Source organism: Tursiops truncatus (genome assembly GCF_011762595.2).
Source record: "Tursiops truncatus isolate mTurTru1 chromosome Y unlocalized genomic scaffold, mTurTru1.mat.Y SUPER_Y_unloc_2, whole genome shotgun sequence".
Taxonomy (NCBI): Eukaryota; Metazoa; Chordata; class Mammalia; order Artiodactyla; family Delphinidae; genus Tursiops; species Tursiops truncatus.
The window spans coordinates 270986-286941 of record NW_022983137.1 but is presented as its reverse complement, the minus strand read 5'-3'; the positions used below and the strand labels follow the sequence as shown (position 1 = coordinate 286941).

At 35.3% G+C, this 15956-nt stretch overlaps 1 protein-coding gene across 4 annotated transcripts in view; it reads right to left on the bottom strand.

Moving 5' to 3' along the window:
* The window catches only part of LOC117310664 (ubiquitin carboxyl-terminal hydrolase 9X-like), a 145557-nt gene that overhangs the window by 7311 nt on the left and 122290 nt on the right, over positions 1 to 15956 (bottom strand). For 2 of the 4 annotated variants that reach the window (XM_033850371.2, XM_033850372.2), the window contains exons 33-41: positions 11594 to 11767; positions 8613 to 8754; positions 6490 to 7234; positions 5981 to 6104; positions 4982 to 5207; positions 4316 to 4445; positions 1016 to 1201; positions 389 to 609; positions 216 to 304 (exon numbers count right to left, since the gene is read on the bottom strand). In XM_033850371.2, coding sequence (XP_033706262.1) covers positions 216 to 304; positions 389 to 609; positions 1016 to 1201; positions 4316 to 4445; positions 4982 to 5207; positions 5981 to 6104; positions 6490 to 7234; positions 8613 to 8754; positions 11594 to 11767 — 2037 coding nt within the window. The remainder of the gene's footprint in view (positions 1 to 215; positions 305 to 388; positions 610 to 1015; positions 1202 to 4315; positions 4446 to 4981; positions 5208 to 5980; positions 6105 to 6489; positions 7235 to 8612; positions 8755 to 11593; positions 11768 to 15956) is intronic. The other 2 variants (XM_033850373.2, XM_033850374.2) reach the window with 2 other exon arrangements.

The following is a 15956-nucleotide window of genomic DNA, read 5'->3' as shown; positions in this document are numbered from 1 at the left end:
AAGTACAAGGAAAAAGAATAGTAATAAGCATGAAACTGCAGTTTTAAGAAAAAATAAAACTGATAGGGAAAACATTCATTTTTTTATGTTATATTTTTAAGATTAAGCATTTAATAGAAATTCAAGAAGTAAAAATATATTCGGCTACTAGAAATGTCAGTTATTTCTAGAACCTAGAAAAATGTAATTATTGTGGTAGCAAAAAGTGTATCCACCTGTGAGTCTGCCAAGAATCCTCTATTAGTAAAATCTGCAGAAGTAGATCCAAATATGGCCGTAGTTCATAGGTGTATGAATACGCAACCTAAAGACAGGTAAAACATAACTGAATTTCTTATTTAAAGGAATAGTTAAATTACAGGCACATGAATGTTTATTTTCCTTTAACCTGCCAGAGAAGTTCACTGAGGACAGTAGACGAGAACTGAGGATTCTCCCAGCAGCAAAACCGAAGCAATTTGATGGTTTCCTCTGAGTTACTGCAGTCTTCAATAATTTTCTTCACATAACTTGTTCTCACAAATAAAATGTCTGCCACATTTTGCTGAATTGGCATTATAGGCTGCGATAAATTAGGGTCACCAAAAGGACTGGGAAGAGGGGGATTACCTAGAATAGATTTGTCATCAATGAAAAGACAATACACTTCTTTGCAAAACTGCAATACTAAATTTTTTATTAAAAACAAAATTATAAATTAAATGTCCTAAGCACAATAAAACATTCATTAAAATGATCAGATATACTAAGATGTAAAAATATAAATGCTGACATTGAAGACAAAAAAAAAATAAAGTTAAAATTCTTACACCATTTCATAAATAAGGGATTTATCATAGTAAGTGGTAAATTTTGAAAAAGGTCTCTTGTAAACATGTAAAAAAGCTAACGGTTTAAAAACATAATAAAGCATATAGTCTTTTACTTCATTTTTATAAATGTCAGGATTTTAATTTAGTACAAAAGCCTAGCATTCCTTTTAAAGTACTATAAATAATGGAACATTCTACTTTACCACTGATTGAAGACTGCATTCTTGATGAGACATTGCAACAGCGGATCAGCTGAGACACTACTGAGTATAACTTGCCTAATTCAGCATACTGATATTTGATTGGAGGACCTGGACCTTCATCTAAAGACACAAGCATAAAGGTAGCAGGTACACTCAATTTCAGAAGCTGTGTCTTTTCTGCCACACCTGTAAAAAAGGGACAAGAATAATGTTTAGGAAAAACAAGCAAAAATAGTAAGAATGGAAGGTTCTGCTTTAATAAAAAAGTAACTATGTATAGCTGCTTACAATTTTTATTATTAAAGCTCACCTCCTTTGATTAGACTGCACAAATACAGATAAAACAAAAAATACATTGATTTAAAGTAAATTAAAAACAATTGTATTTATTTTTAGCTGCATTGGGTCTTTGTTACTGCACGCGGGCTTTCTCTAGTTGTGGAGAGTGGCGGCTACTCTTGGTTGTGGTGCGCAGGCTTCTCACTGAGGTGGCTTCTCTTGTTGTGGAGCGCAGGCTCTAGGCGTGCGGGCTTCAGTAGTCGTGGCATGCGGGCTCAGTAGTTGTGGCTCACAGGCTTAGCTGCTCTGCAGCATGTGGGATCTTCCTAGACCAGGGCTCGAACCCTGCATTGGCAGGTGGATTCTTAACCACTGCACAACCAGGGAAGTTCCTAGTTAAAGTAAATTTAATTATTCTAACTGTGAAGTAGTGATCATGACTCTGGCTTTCCAATTATACTAAGCCCTAAAGAAAAGCACACTTCGTAGGGCCTAGAGAGACCAGTGGAGCCTAGATATTGTCTCTCAACAAAATAAGGGAAGATGACAAAGACAGAAACTATGCTAAACAAGAAACAAGATAATCTACCATCTTTTTTTCTGTAATCTACCATCTCTTTTTCCCCTCTCTAGAGAAAAATTTTTTGGGAAAAAAAGCCTAAATTTCCTGTTGCTTTGTTTTCTAATTTTTCCATTCCTCATTCTCATTTTAGTTTCTCTCCCAAACTTGGTTTGAAGCTAAAAAACAGTTCTCAAATTTAACTATTTCCTTGTTCTTGAATCTTTTCCTTGGGATTCTGTCTCTTCCATTTTCTATTTCCTCTCTCCTTCTGTCCGTCTCTTCTTATTTCCTCCCTTTTCTATTTCTTACTCTTAACTGTGGATTCTTTTTTTCTAGCTTTTAGAAGATGTTTTCCCCCGAAGTTCTCATTCTACACTATCTCTTAATACTGCTTACTTTCCTGTGACTAAATATATAGTCATTATAGAATTTATAATCATTCATACAGATGACTCCAAATTTTGGATGTATGTATCTCACTGTTTATTGGAGTTCTTTTCTAAGGTGTACAACATACTTTTAAAAGTTAATCTGCCTAGATAGGTTCCTATTCCTAGGTTTCCTCTCAGTAAATGGCAACACAGCTCTCTTAGTTCCTCAAGTCACACCTTGGACATACGTCTTTTCCCTGCTCCATTCATTCAAATATCCAATCACCAAGGTCTGCTGATTCTCTCATAAAAACTCCTAAATCTTTCAAGTGTTATCCTCCTTATTGCCCACTCCATAACATAAGGCAATAATTATATCTGTCTATAAATAATACTACAATCTCTAGTCTTGTACAACTGTAATCCATTCTACACTATAGCAATTGTAATCTTTTTTTTTTTTTGGCAAGTGTAATCTTTCTAAGGTAAACCTTGCTAAAAATGTTATAATGGCTCTCAGTGCCCGCACAAGACCTGCAAAAAGAGCAGGTCCATCACCTATCTCAAATCTTGCACCAGATCATGTCACACAGAAAAACGTTCATATTGTCCAGTGAGCCAAGTCATATAATGTCAAGTCTTTGCATCTACCGTTCACTCTGTTTACAAATTCCCTGCAACACGTTCTCCAACAAATTTACTCTGTTTTTAACAGTCTCTTCAAAAAGTGGTGCTGGGAAAACTGAACAGCTACATAGAGAAGAACGAAATTAGGACATTCTTTAAAACCATTATACAAAAATAAACTGAAAATAGATTAAAGGAATAAATGTAAGACAGGATATTAAAAAACTGCTAGAGGAAACGAAGGCAGAACATTCTGACATAAATCATACCAATATTCTTTTGGATCAGTCTCCTAAAACAAAGGCAATAAAAACAAAAATAAACTAACGGGACCTAATTAAATTCAAAAGCTTTTGCATAGCAAAGGAAATCATCCACAAAACGAAGACAACCTCCTGAATGGGAGAAAATATTTCCAAATAATGTGACCAGTAAGGGGTTAATATCCAACATATACAAATAGTTAACACAACTCAACATCTAAAAAACAAGTCGATTCAAAAATGGACAGAATTGAATAGACATTTTTCCAAAGGGGACATTCAGGATGCCAAAAGGCCACAGGAAAAGATGCTCAACATCGCTAATCATCAGGGAAATGCAAATTAAAACCACAATGAGATACCACCTCACACCTGTCAGTATGGCTATTGACAGAACGATAGCAAATAACAAATGTTTGCAAGAATGTGGAGAAAAGGGAACCCTCCTACACTGTTGGGAATGTAGATTGCTGCAACCACTATGGAAAAGTTTGGAGGTTCCTTAGAAAACTAAAAACAGAAATACCATATGATCCAGCAATCCCACCCTTGGGCATGTATCTGGAGAAAACCATAATGCAAAAAGATACATGCGGCCCAGTGTTCATAACAGCTCTATTTACAACAGCCAAGGTACGGAAACAACATAGATGTCCATCAGCAGAGGAATGGGTAAAGAAGATATGCTATGTGTATACAATGGAATAATACTCAGCCATAAAAAGAATGAAATAATGCCATTTGCAGCAACATGGATGGACCCAGAGATTATCATACTAAGTGAAGTCAGACAGAGAAAGAAAAATACTGCAAGCCACAACTACTGGGCCCACGTGCCACAACTACTGAGCCCACGTGCCACAACTACTGAAGCTCGTGCACCCAGAGCGCATGCTCCACAACAAGAGAATCCACCACAATGAAAATCCCGTGCACCACAACGAAGAGTAGCCCCTGCTCACCGCAACTAGAGAAAGCCTGCGTGCAGCAACGAAGACCCAATGCAGCCAAAGATAAAAGAAAAAAAAAAAAAAGAAAAAAAAATTTATACAGATAATCTGCAATGGATTTCAAAGGTAAGTATGGAATAACTGCTTCTACTTTAGAAGAGGTTAGTTCTCAACACTGCAATAAATGCTTTCATCATTTATTATGTAAATACAAAGCAACACATTAAAAAGAATATGAAAAGTCTTACCTAAATTGGCATACATTACAAACAGATTGAAATACTGCTGTAAATGACGGCCATGTTCCGAAACTTCCCTTCTCAGGAGATTTAATACTGCTCTTAGTAAGTGATCGCTCAAGCTTAAGTTATCACATGCCTGTGAACCATAATTTATTATTTTATCAGCAACAAGATATAGAAAAGTATACTTCTATTTGCATTAAAAGGGTATGTTTACACAGAGGTTATTAGGCAGAAGTATCAGGTAGGAAATTATTAAATACATTTGCTTTTTGGGAAATGAAATATACAGCTTGGGTAGATTTCATTGCAGATGTTTTATACTGTTTTTAAGTGTCAGATAATAATAATAAAATAAAAACCACTTGGAGTTTTATGCTAAAAATGCTACTCAACAAAAGATTTAAATTTAGCCATTATAAAATTAAACCTTAACTGAACATACAGAATCTGAAGACTCAGTACACAGCTGCAAGTAACTGAATAAATAGAAATTATTTTCCTTATATTTTAAAGTGCCCAATAATCAAACATTACTGTGAAGCAATTTTAACTAGATGTGTGCAACCATTTCATATATGTCAAACAAATGCATATGTTTACTGATTTCACCTGCTAGAAAATAGAATTTACATTTAAGTATTTCATAATTAAAGAAAAGCTTTTGATTACCTGACTAGAAGGTCCTGGAGATGTGAAAGATGAAGGACAAGGCCCATCTTGCAAAGAAAAATGTGCAATAAATACTATAAGTTTTGCAAATGCACCCCTCACTTCTGCACTAGGGCACTCAAGAAGGTATTCAGAGAAACGATTTGAAACATTGAAAAGGACATTATGAGCAAACCAAAAACGTACGTTCTTGCTGTGACGGAGTAGAATGCACAATACATCATACCTAAAACAGAAAAATATATGATTTTTCATATATTTTCATTTTAGGTGCTTCCATTTTAACTACTACAGTGAACCAACAGGTTTCTGTGAACCAAATAAAGAGGAAAGAGCTCTACAATTAATGTTCTTAGTTGTTGCTGTTGTTTTTTTTTTTGGCTGAGCCGCATGGCTTGTGGGGTCTTAGTTCCCTGACCAGGGCTTGAATCCGGGCCCTTGGCAATAAAAGTGGGAGTCCTAACCACTAGGCCAAGGGGGAATTCCCGATTATAGTTGGTTTCAATACAAACTTCAGCCCTGTGACCTGATCTAGTCCCATAGTCACAAAATGAATTAAATGAGACCTGTATATTTAGGTGGATACAAATCTATTAATAAACTCTTTCTGATCCAGTGATAACTCCTTAACATCTTCTAATGTGAGAGATGCTAAGAACAGTTGTTAGGTTAAGGTATTAAAATGTCTTCCATACTTTTACAATTATAAACTTAAGACTATAATCATTTAAAAATCCTCTACCTTTTTAAATGTAAGCAGATTCCATGTAGTAAAGATATAGAATATAAATAACAGAAACAGGAGCCAAACATTGAATAATAAAAGGCACATTAAAATTAAGCATTTTAAATACCATTTCTCTCAACATTACTACCAAGATTTTTATCCTATATTTAAAATTTGAAGTAAGATTCCCACAGTTAGGGGTAAATAAAGCAACATAATAATGAACCATACCGACTCTAAGTACAAAGTAAATAAAATTCAAAGCCATATACCAATCACTGGCAGGGCCACGAACTATTTTCTTGGTGTGAAATCCAGTGGTAAAGAGGAATCTAGCTGCAAGCTGAATACTAATCATAGTGATTTCTTCTGCTTCAGGCAACAAGTGATCTTGTCCTTAAATAAAAAGCACATGAACAGTCAAACACACTTTTGTTTAAATGTGTGTAAATAAATGCTCCATGTTTAAAAAAACTTTTAGTCAAAAAGTAAACTTCAGCACTTACCTTAGCACTTAACCAATCCATGTTTCAAACTAATGCTTAGTGAAAACTCCCATAAGTTAACAGCTCTTCTATGTTTCTAGATACTGACTATTCAAAGGTATGGGTATATTAAATACATGACTTTAAAATAACTGGCAATGAATATGCTGACACATTTAAAACAAAATGAGTCTAAATAATTTTATGAAAAAAAAGAAGGTAAAAGAATGCTGAAGTAAAGTACTAAATACATATTGATACTTGATAAACTTCTAAGTTAAATTCCAGAATCTTACCTGGAGCAGGGCTTAAGTAAACTCCATTACACGTAAGCAGTTTTTTCACAAATTGAAAATATTCTAAACTGTACTGCATTCGGTTGTGCATGAACTGCACATTTTGTTTCCACACACTTCTCTCAATGGCTGGTGACATCTGATAGGGTTTTGTGATAGTTAGTTCTGATATATATCTTATCATTTCATCATCTTGGTCTATTGTGTCCATTCGTTCATAAAGGAGTATATAAGCATTCCACCACCTTTTCTGCCTCCTGTATGACATGCGCTTCATCATATGATCAAATACTTCTCCCATGTACTCTCCACCAAAACACTGATTTTTCATTTCTTCATCATCATCCATTTTACACTCTGTTACATCTCCATCATCAAATTTATACCAGCGATTTCTCTCACCATCTTTACCATTCCTCTGAATGATGTAGGAATAATAATGTCCACCACTTGCTTGACCACTGTGTACAAGCACCCCCACAAGTCTGTATTTTGTGCTACCTGCTGTCTCACATTCAGATTGCTCATTCTGTTGTAACAACTGCATCTCTGGGTTTACATCATCTCTCTCCAGCTTTTCAACACCTGATACTGTGTAAGGTTCCATGTCCAGCTCTCGTGGAAATTCAAAATAATCATTGAATTTAATTGCACATTCTCTTTCCCAGTCATAGTCAAATCGTTTCAATTGAATAGCAAGAACAGGAGGCAATTTTTTAATTAGCAACCGCTTTACTGTATCAACCTACAATAAATGGTAAATATTAAGTGAATGTTCTTCTATAAGACAAATAAAACAAGAATTTTAATAATACAATTTAAAACTTTATGATCATCTAAATGTATTTACAAACAGATAAATGATAACATAATCAAGATCATTCATCACTACTTTTTCAAAATACTTATAACCAAGCCTAAAAATATGTAATCACTCATCTGTTGCAAACTATAAAAATCAGTGATATAAAAACAAATAACTGGGCTTCCCTGGTGGTGCAGTGGTTGGGAGTCCACCTGCCGATGCAGGGGACGCGGGTTCATGCCCCGGTCCGGGGGATCCCACATGCCGCAGAGCGGCTGGGCCCGTGAGCCGTGGCCGATGAGAGGCCACAGAGGTGAGAGGCCACAGAGGTAAGAGGCCCACATACCGCAAAACAAACAAACAAACAAAAAAACCTAATAACTACCTGGCTCCACACTCCCACTGCTAACTGATGTTATTTTTCTGACCTTTAGTTTTATGTTAATGAATAAAATCTGCTGTAAGCAAACTGAAGAAATACTGTAAGCAATAATATGCTAATATATATAGCACTTAGTGACAGATAACATGCTAAATGCTGCATTTAATCCATACTACCTTCTGAAAAAGTGCTACCAAGGTTTCTTCTTTAAAATGCATGGATTAAGAGTGGCAAGTTGTATAAGAAGAAACTGCCCTAGCAGAAACTGTGTCAGAGCTGTAGGTATGGCTTTAGATGACACAATCTAAATGGTGTTTAAAATCAAAGCAGTTCAGGTAATAACTTGGAGATGAGAGGGTATGGTGGGCCCAGAAAAATATTTACTACTTATCATATATTATGTATTTTCAAAGACATGTTATAGTTCCATCTCACAAAACTGCTTAAGTGGCCACAGATAAATTAGTTGGGGGGATCTAAAAATTAGATCTGATCTTTAAAACTGCAAGTAGTTCTGAAAATCTGCTGTAACCAAATAAAATAGGCACACAGTTGTTCTAAAGTTTAAGAATAAGCTAGAGTATGAAAGGGAAAAATATTTTCTGTTAGCAACTCTTCAGGTTTGAAGAATTCAATGGCAATGTGTTTCAGGGCAAAAATGGAAAGTTACTGTGCAACTTTTAAACTACAAGAAAAAGTGATGTTAAGTTATTGTGACTTCTAAAATTAACCACCCAATTAAAAGGACTTTTCCTAATTTATTATTATTATTATTAGTTTCTTTCAATATTGTTTCCTTGACAAATCTTTTAATCAGTTATCATCTTGACTGCCACTGTAGCAAAGCAGAGGTAAAATTTGAGATTGAAAACAATTTTGATGTCTTCCAGCTATGTTAAATGCAATCATATTTACTAAAAAACAAACAATACATACCTTTTTATCACATTTTTCACAACGATACGCATTTGCACCTTCCAATAAATCTCCTTTGATATACTGTTCCAAAGAATCAAGAAGGTTTTGGTGATTTCTAATATCTACATTCAGAGTTGTAAAAGATTCTTCACACTCGTATCTAAAGACATTATTTAAGAAACATTAAAAGGATTTATTCCTCAGGTTTCTAAACACTGTCGTAAGTTGTGAACTTGACAAAAAACACATTTGCAGTATTTACTGTACCATGTCAAATGCATTAGTCACAGTGTTATTTGTAAGTAACAGTTGTCTTTCCCTGGTCATTTACTTTGTACTGGGCAATGCATCAGAGTCTTTAAACACAGTATTGCTTACCTTCACCTTCAGAAAAAAACCTGCTAGAGATATGTTATCTGTTCCTCTTTTACAGATACAGAAACTGGAGTGGGGGTGGGGGTGATTGTGAAAGAGGTGACAAACAGATTAATATGGGCCAGTTTACTACACAGAGTGTGATTTGAAGCCAAGCTTGTCTGGCCTCACTGCTTAAGTTCTTTACATTCTTTCACACAGCTACCTTTGTTATTTAAGTAGTAGTAATTCATGGCAAGGTAAAGGTAAACATTCATCAAGTTTAGAAAAAAGGCTATTTATGAACTGAATTTTTAAATGTTCCTCCACTTGTGTAATACAGCATAGCAACTAATATTTTGGCACTTAGATGACAAGTTCTAGCCTAATGTACAAGTTCAACTATCCAACATACTTGTATGTCTCTAGTATTCGGTTCTACAGAGTCATAAAAAAATTTGTAAAAAGAGTTAAGTGATGTGGGATGGAGTGAGCAACCCACATTGTGATGATTTTCTACAAAAGGGGCTTTCAGGAATTTCTGATGACACACTAATAAACTCAAAAACATTTCAACCATTAAATCTACTGATCCAACCAATATATCAAGAGTACCTGGGAATCCCCTGGCAGTCCAGTGGTTAGGAATCCGTGTTTTCGCTGCCGCAGACCCGGGTTCAATCCTGGTCAGGGAATTAAGATCCCACAAGCCCCATGGCATGGTCAAAAAAAAGAGTGCCCGCCATGTGTAGAGCATAGGGGATATTATGTTTTAGACAGTCCTTCATATTTAGAAACTTGTAAGTCAGAAAGACAAAACACGAAAGTATTTATGAATGGCTTATTACACGTTTCTCTGTGATAAAAACCTGTCCACAGAGGAGAAAAAGGTCTTAGGAGATAAACTGAGATTAACAGTTTCTTTTGCAATTTGGGACACCCTAATAAAACAATGTTCTATAATACTAGAAAGACTTGAGACTCTTACATACTCCTAAAATGTCTAGTAAGACTAATTTTGTTGGAATGTGTACTTCATTTGCACAGGACACTTCCATTTGGCAGAGCAAAAGAATTCACAAGTAACTCTGACTAAAAAAACTGAGGACTGATAAGAACACATGACGAAGAGTTGGATTTTTATTGTTCACCTATGTAAAATATCTTTCATAAGAATATAAAGTTTGCCAAGCTAGGTGAATAAATGACTCCCCCATCTTCCAAATTAATGGTGCTATAACATGGTAAGTTTCTCATTTATGTGAGATTACCTTTCCCCAACTCATTTCCCTAATTTCAAAAAAATCTGCTTTATCCACTACACCAAACTAATGTTTACAGGATAACACAGTGGCTTTTATTTTAATTAAATTAATTAACTTTTGGCTGCACTGGGTCTTTGTTGCTGCACATGGGCTCTCTCTAGTTGCAGCGAGTGGAGGCTACTCTTCATTGTGGTGCGTGGGCACCTCATTGAGTTAGCTTCTTTTGTTGTGGAGCATGGGCTCTAGGCGCTTGGGCTTCAATAGCTGTGGCACGCAGCCTCTAGAGCAGGCTCAGCGGTTGTGGCACATGGGTTTAGTTTCTCCATGGCATGTGGGATCTTCCCAGACCAGGAATCGAACCTGTGTCCCCTGCAATGGCTGTTGGATTCTTAACCACTGTGCTACCAGGGAAGACCCTAGAGTAGCTTTTAGAAAATACTATCTTATTTTGATTATTTGGGTGAGAAAGAATTTCCTTTCTGTGTTATGTGAATGTGTAACAAGAAGTCCCACACAATAGGCGTGATATGAGTGTCCATCGTTAAACCTTCTGAACTATTAATACTAATAACCAAGAACTCTTTAATTATTTTCATTAGGAACCCATAATAAATCAATCTCTTCTAATTTGCTCCAAAACACAGAAAAATGTCTTGTCAACTCTTGGAAATGATCTGATGTGCAAACATACCTAACATATCTCATGAATGGTAATCGATGGTAATTTTAAATTTCTACAGAAAATTCCAGACCTACCGGTTATCTTCTAAAGTTACTGTTTGTTTGTTTGTTTGTTTATATATATTTTAAAAAGGTGTTGGGTAACTAACTGAACTCCAAACACCCAGGGAAGTGTGCTATAGATAACTAACATTTAATTAGTGCTTACTATATGCCAGGTTTCATTCACGAGGATTTTTTTTTTTCTTTGCCGCTCTGCCCAGCTTGCAGCATCTTAGCTCTCCAACCAGGGATCAAACCTGTGCCCTCTGCATTGGAAGTGCCGAGTCTTAACCACTGAACTACTGGAGAATTCCCTAAAGTTACTGTATTGTAGACATTTCAATGATTACTTTCATTATAACAGCCAAGTAAATATCTTTATAGTAACTGTAGATTTATGAAAAAAATTCCATTTTATTTCCTCAGATATGAAAAAAATATAAGAATGTAAGAGAAAAATAATGAGATACGGAGAGTAACAAGAACTAAATGCTACTGAAAAAAAAACAACCCACAGAACAGTGGGGTATAGCATGAGAATGTAATATTTGGTACTCTCTGCTTTCATACATATGTATTGGTAAAAATTTTATTTATACTATTAAAAAAAGAAAGACCCATATAAATTACATATTAAAAATGTCAATTAGCATTTACCTATGTGGGCAGCCTTGGCAAATCTTCTGATCAGCAAAGGAACCTCCCAGAACTTGACTTAGCACAGCTGGATGTCCTAAAGCTTTTAAAGCTTCATCTAAACTATCCACCAAAGAATTAAAAAACTCTAAGGCATCGTGTTGTTCACGAAGATTAACAGGTTCACCCCAAAGCCTAAGAGAAAAAAACAGAACAAATTGTAGTCTCCATCCCCAGAATATCTGTATTTTATTTTTCTAAACAACAAAAATGACAATGACATTAGAAATGTAAGTTGAGGCTTTATCCATTTACACAGGAAGCAGAGGTAAACGAATGCATGTTATGTATTGGGTGGCTATAGTAATGGAAGTGAAGCTCATAGTAAAATTGGTACTACAGTGCCAGGTACTCAGAATGGTGCTTCCTTTATGAAGCAGTATAGTCATGTATTTTGAATTCAAGTAAAGACAGCATTAACATGAGAAGGAAAACAGTCTTATATAGATGTTGTAACGACTACTTTGTTATTTAATTCTGCTTAAATTTGGGGGGCTATATTGCAAAGTTCACAACCATTTTTTCCTAACTAAAGTGATTTTTCCAAATGAAAATAGAAACATTTGCTCTGTTCTAGAGTGAATGTATTTTCTGTAATCTGAATGGACTTAAAACTTAAGCCAACCAAGCCTTTCAATTGTGTACACAAGATGAGAACCACTGCTGTAAAAGCCAAGTCATGCTAGGAGATCTAAAACAACATCTAATCTAATATTTACAGAATAATATACCTAAGAGAATAGAAATACATTCATTTTTAGCAAAAGACAAGTCAAAATTTTAAACCTGCTAAGGAGGTTTATTTTCTTTTGTGTGTGCTTTTACAATTTAAAAAATTGGCTACTGATTTAAAAAAATTAATTTTAAATTTACATAGAGTAACATTCAATCTTTTTGGAGCACACTATGTGATCTTTACAAATCACAGGCAGTTGTGTAACCACCACCACTATCAAGATACTAAACCGTACCTCAATTTCCCCACCAAATTTTGCAATGCTACTACGTCAGTAGTCAAACCCTTCTGGACCCCTATTTCCTTGAAACCAACTTTTTAAAGCTTCACAGTAACCCAATCAAAGTACTCTTTTTTGAAGTTACATGAATTTGTTCTCTTAACTTTTTTTTGTTTTTTTTTTTTGCCGTACTCGGGCCTCTCACTGTTGTGGCCTCTCCCGTTGCGGAGCACAGGCTCCGGACACGCAGGCTCAGCGACCATGGCTCACGGGCCCAGCCGCTCTGCGGCATGTGGGAACTTCCCGGACCGGGGCACGAACCCGTGTCCCCTGCATCGGCAGGCGGACTCTCAACCACTGCGCCACCAGGGAAGCCCCTCTTTTAACTTTCTTTGTATTAGTGATTATAGTTTACTTTTTCCTACCATTTTATAGTTTTTAAAAATTAATTTTGAGATAATTGGAGAAATCACCTATTTTATTGCTTTACACTCACATCAGCAATAGGTGACCCATATTCTTTGCATCCTGGTCAGCACTGAATGATCTCATCCTTTAACCTTTTTTTTTTTAAATAAATTTATTTATTTATTTATAGCTGTGTTGGGTCTTTGTTGTTGCTTGTGGGCTTTCTCTAGTTGTGGCGAGAAGGGGCCACTCTTCATTGCAGTGTGTGGGCCTCCCAGTGCAGTGGCCTCTCCTGTTGAGAAGCACGGGCTCTAGGTGCATAGGCTTCAGTTTGTGGCACGTGGACTCAGTAGTTTAGGCTTGTGGGCTCCGTGGCACGTGGGATCTTCCCAGACCAGGGCTCGAACCCATGTCCCCTGCATGGGCAGGCAGATTCTTAACCACTGCACCACCAGGGAAGTCCAACCTTTTTGTTTTTTGGTCGTACCACTATGATTTTAGTGTTAGCCCAAGAAACCACTGCCAAATCCAGTGTCATGAAGCTTTTCCCCCCACTTTTTCTTTTAAAAGTCTTACAGCTTATCTCTTATGTTTAGGTATTTGGTCCATTTAGTAAAGGTGTAATGATGAAAGACTCAAACCTACCCTCCAAGATCAGGAATAAGGGTAAGGATGCCTGTTTTCTTCACTTTTATCAATACAGCACTACAAATTCTAGTCAGACCAAACTAGGCAAGAGTAAGAAATAAAGGCATCCAAATGGGAAATCCTCCAGAGTCAACCAAAATCTGCTAGAATTTGGCAAATTCAGTGAAGTTGAGAGATTTAAAAATCAACACCTAAAAATCAGTATAGAGGATTATTATTAATGCATACAGAATTTCAACTTAGGAAGATGAAAAAAGTTCTTAAGATGGATGGCGGTACACACAGTATGAATGTACATACCTAGTGCCACTGAACTATAAACCTGAAAACATTTAAAATGGTACATTTTTGTTTCATACATTTTACCACAATGTATGACATTGTAATGTAAAACAATTAGTAAACTGGAGTAAAAAGAAAAACAATTAGTAAACTGGAGTAAAAAGAAAAAATAGGTAAAAACAATTTCATCAAAATTTAAAGTGAAAAGACAAGATGGGAAAAAAATATTTGTAAATCATTTATAATAAAAACCTAGTATGTACAGAAAGAACTGTTATAAAACAACAAAAAGACAATGTGTACTTGAATACACATGTTCCTCAACAAAATACACAAATTGTCAAAGTCCAATAGACATATGACAGGATGCTCAACATTACTAGTCATTAGGGAAATACAAATTAAAACCACAATGATAAACCACTTCATACCCACTTGAAAGGCTATAATTAAAAATAACAAAACAAAAACAAAAAAACAACATACACCAAAAAACCAAAACCTAAACAACACAAAACCCCCACATATATTAGCATGCATGTTGAAAACCTGTAACCCTCATACTCTGCTGGTGGGAAAGTAAAATGGTATAAGGGATGTAGAAGAGTTCAGTGATTCCTCAAAAGGTTAAACACATAACTGCCATATGATCCAACAACTGCACTGCTAGATACATATTAAAAGAAATTTAAAAAATGAAGTTCACACAAAAACTTATACAGTATGACTGCTCATGGAAGTTCTGTACTATTCACAATAGCTAAAAGATGGAGACCATCCAAAGATCCATCAATTGATGAGTGCATCACCAAAAATATGGAGTATTCATAAACAATGGATTATCAATCAGCCATGAAACGAAGTTCTGATACATACTAGAATATGGATGCACCTTAAATATATGCTTAAAGAAACTATACCCCATATACCATACTGTGTGATTGAATTTATTTAAAATACTAAAAACAGGCAAATTAGTACACAGAATGCTATTTTTTTTTTTTTGGTTGCAAGAAGGGGAGAGAGGGAATGACTCTTTAATAGGCATGGGAGTTTCTTTCTGGATGATGAGAATATTCTGGAAGAAGATAGTGGGATGATGGTACTAGTGATCATACAAACATTCTGAATGTAATATGTGTCACTGAACTGTATACTTTTAAATGGTTACAATGGTGAATTTTATATTATATAAACTTTGCCAAAAAGAAAAAACACATTAAGAGCACACTTTGTGTCTCTTAATGATTATAGGTAGTACAAAAGTGCTGTGAGCTTTCCACCATCGTATAGAGGGAGTGAGTGTGAAGACAAAAATCATAAACATATCATATTTAAGTAGACATTATGATTTAGAACATTTAAATACAAACATTGTAATTTTGTATTATGAGGAAAACTATACACACCTACATATCTAGCTATATCTATAGGTAGAAATAAGTAGATACAGATACATACATGTATGTTATACAGTTTTGCTATCTAATTATAATTATATATACATGCACACATACAAATAATTGAGTGAAAGATGTTAAGATAAAAGCTCATAGTATAGTAATCTGGAAGAACGCAAATGCTGACTAGAATACAAAAGAAAATCTTGAGTCAGGATAAAGGTATGAAAAAAAATTGGTATAGTAACAGGTAGAGAAAAGAGAGAAGTATTTGCTAGGTGACAGAACTGAAAGAAGAAAGGTACATATCTGGTAGGAAATGTTATAAATGCAAATCACTCTTATGACCGCGGTTGAGAGTTTAATTTGTAGAATACATAAAGTTATAATGAAAGATAATGGGGGTTACCATACTATAAATTTGTGAGTTTCAAAAGAAATCTAAGTGATATCCTAATATATATTAAAAGGGTACTACCCTGACTGAAACAGAGGTGACCCAGAAGTCAGATGATCCCTTTGCTTACCCACCTCAAGTTTACTTAGGAGTTACTCTGCTGACATAATTCTAAACTCCTATAAAAGACTGGAGCCTTGTTCTAGACAATAGAGCTGTGTAGTTACAGCTGT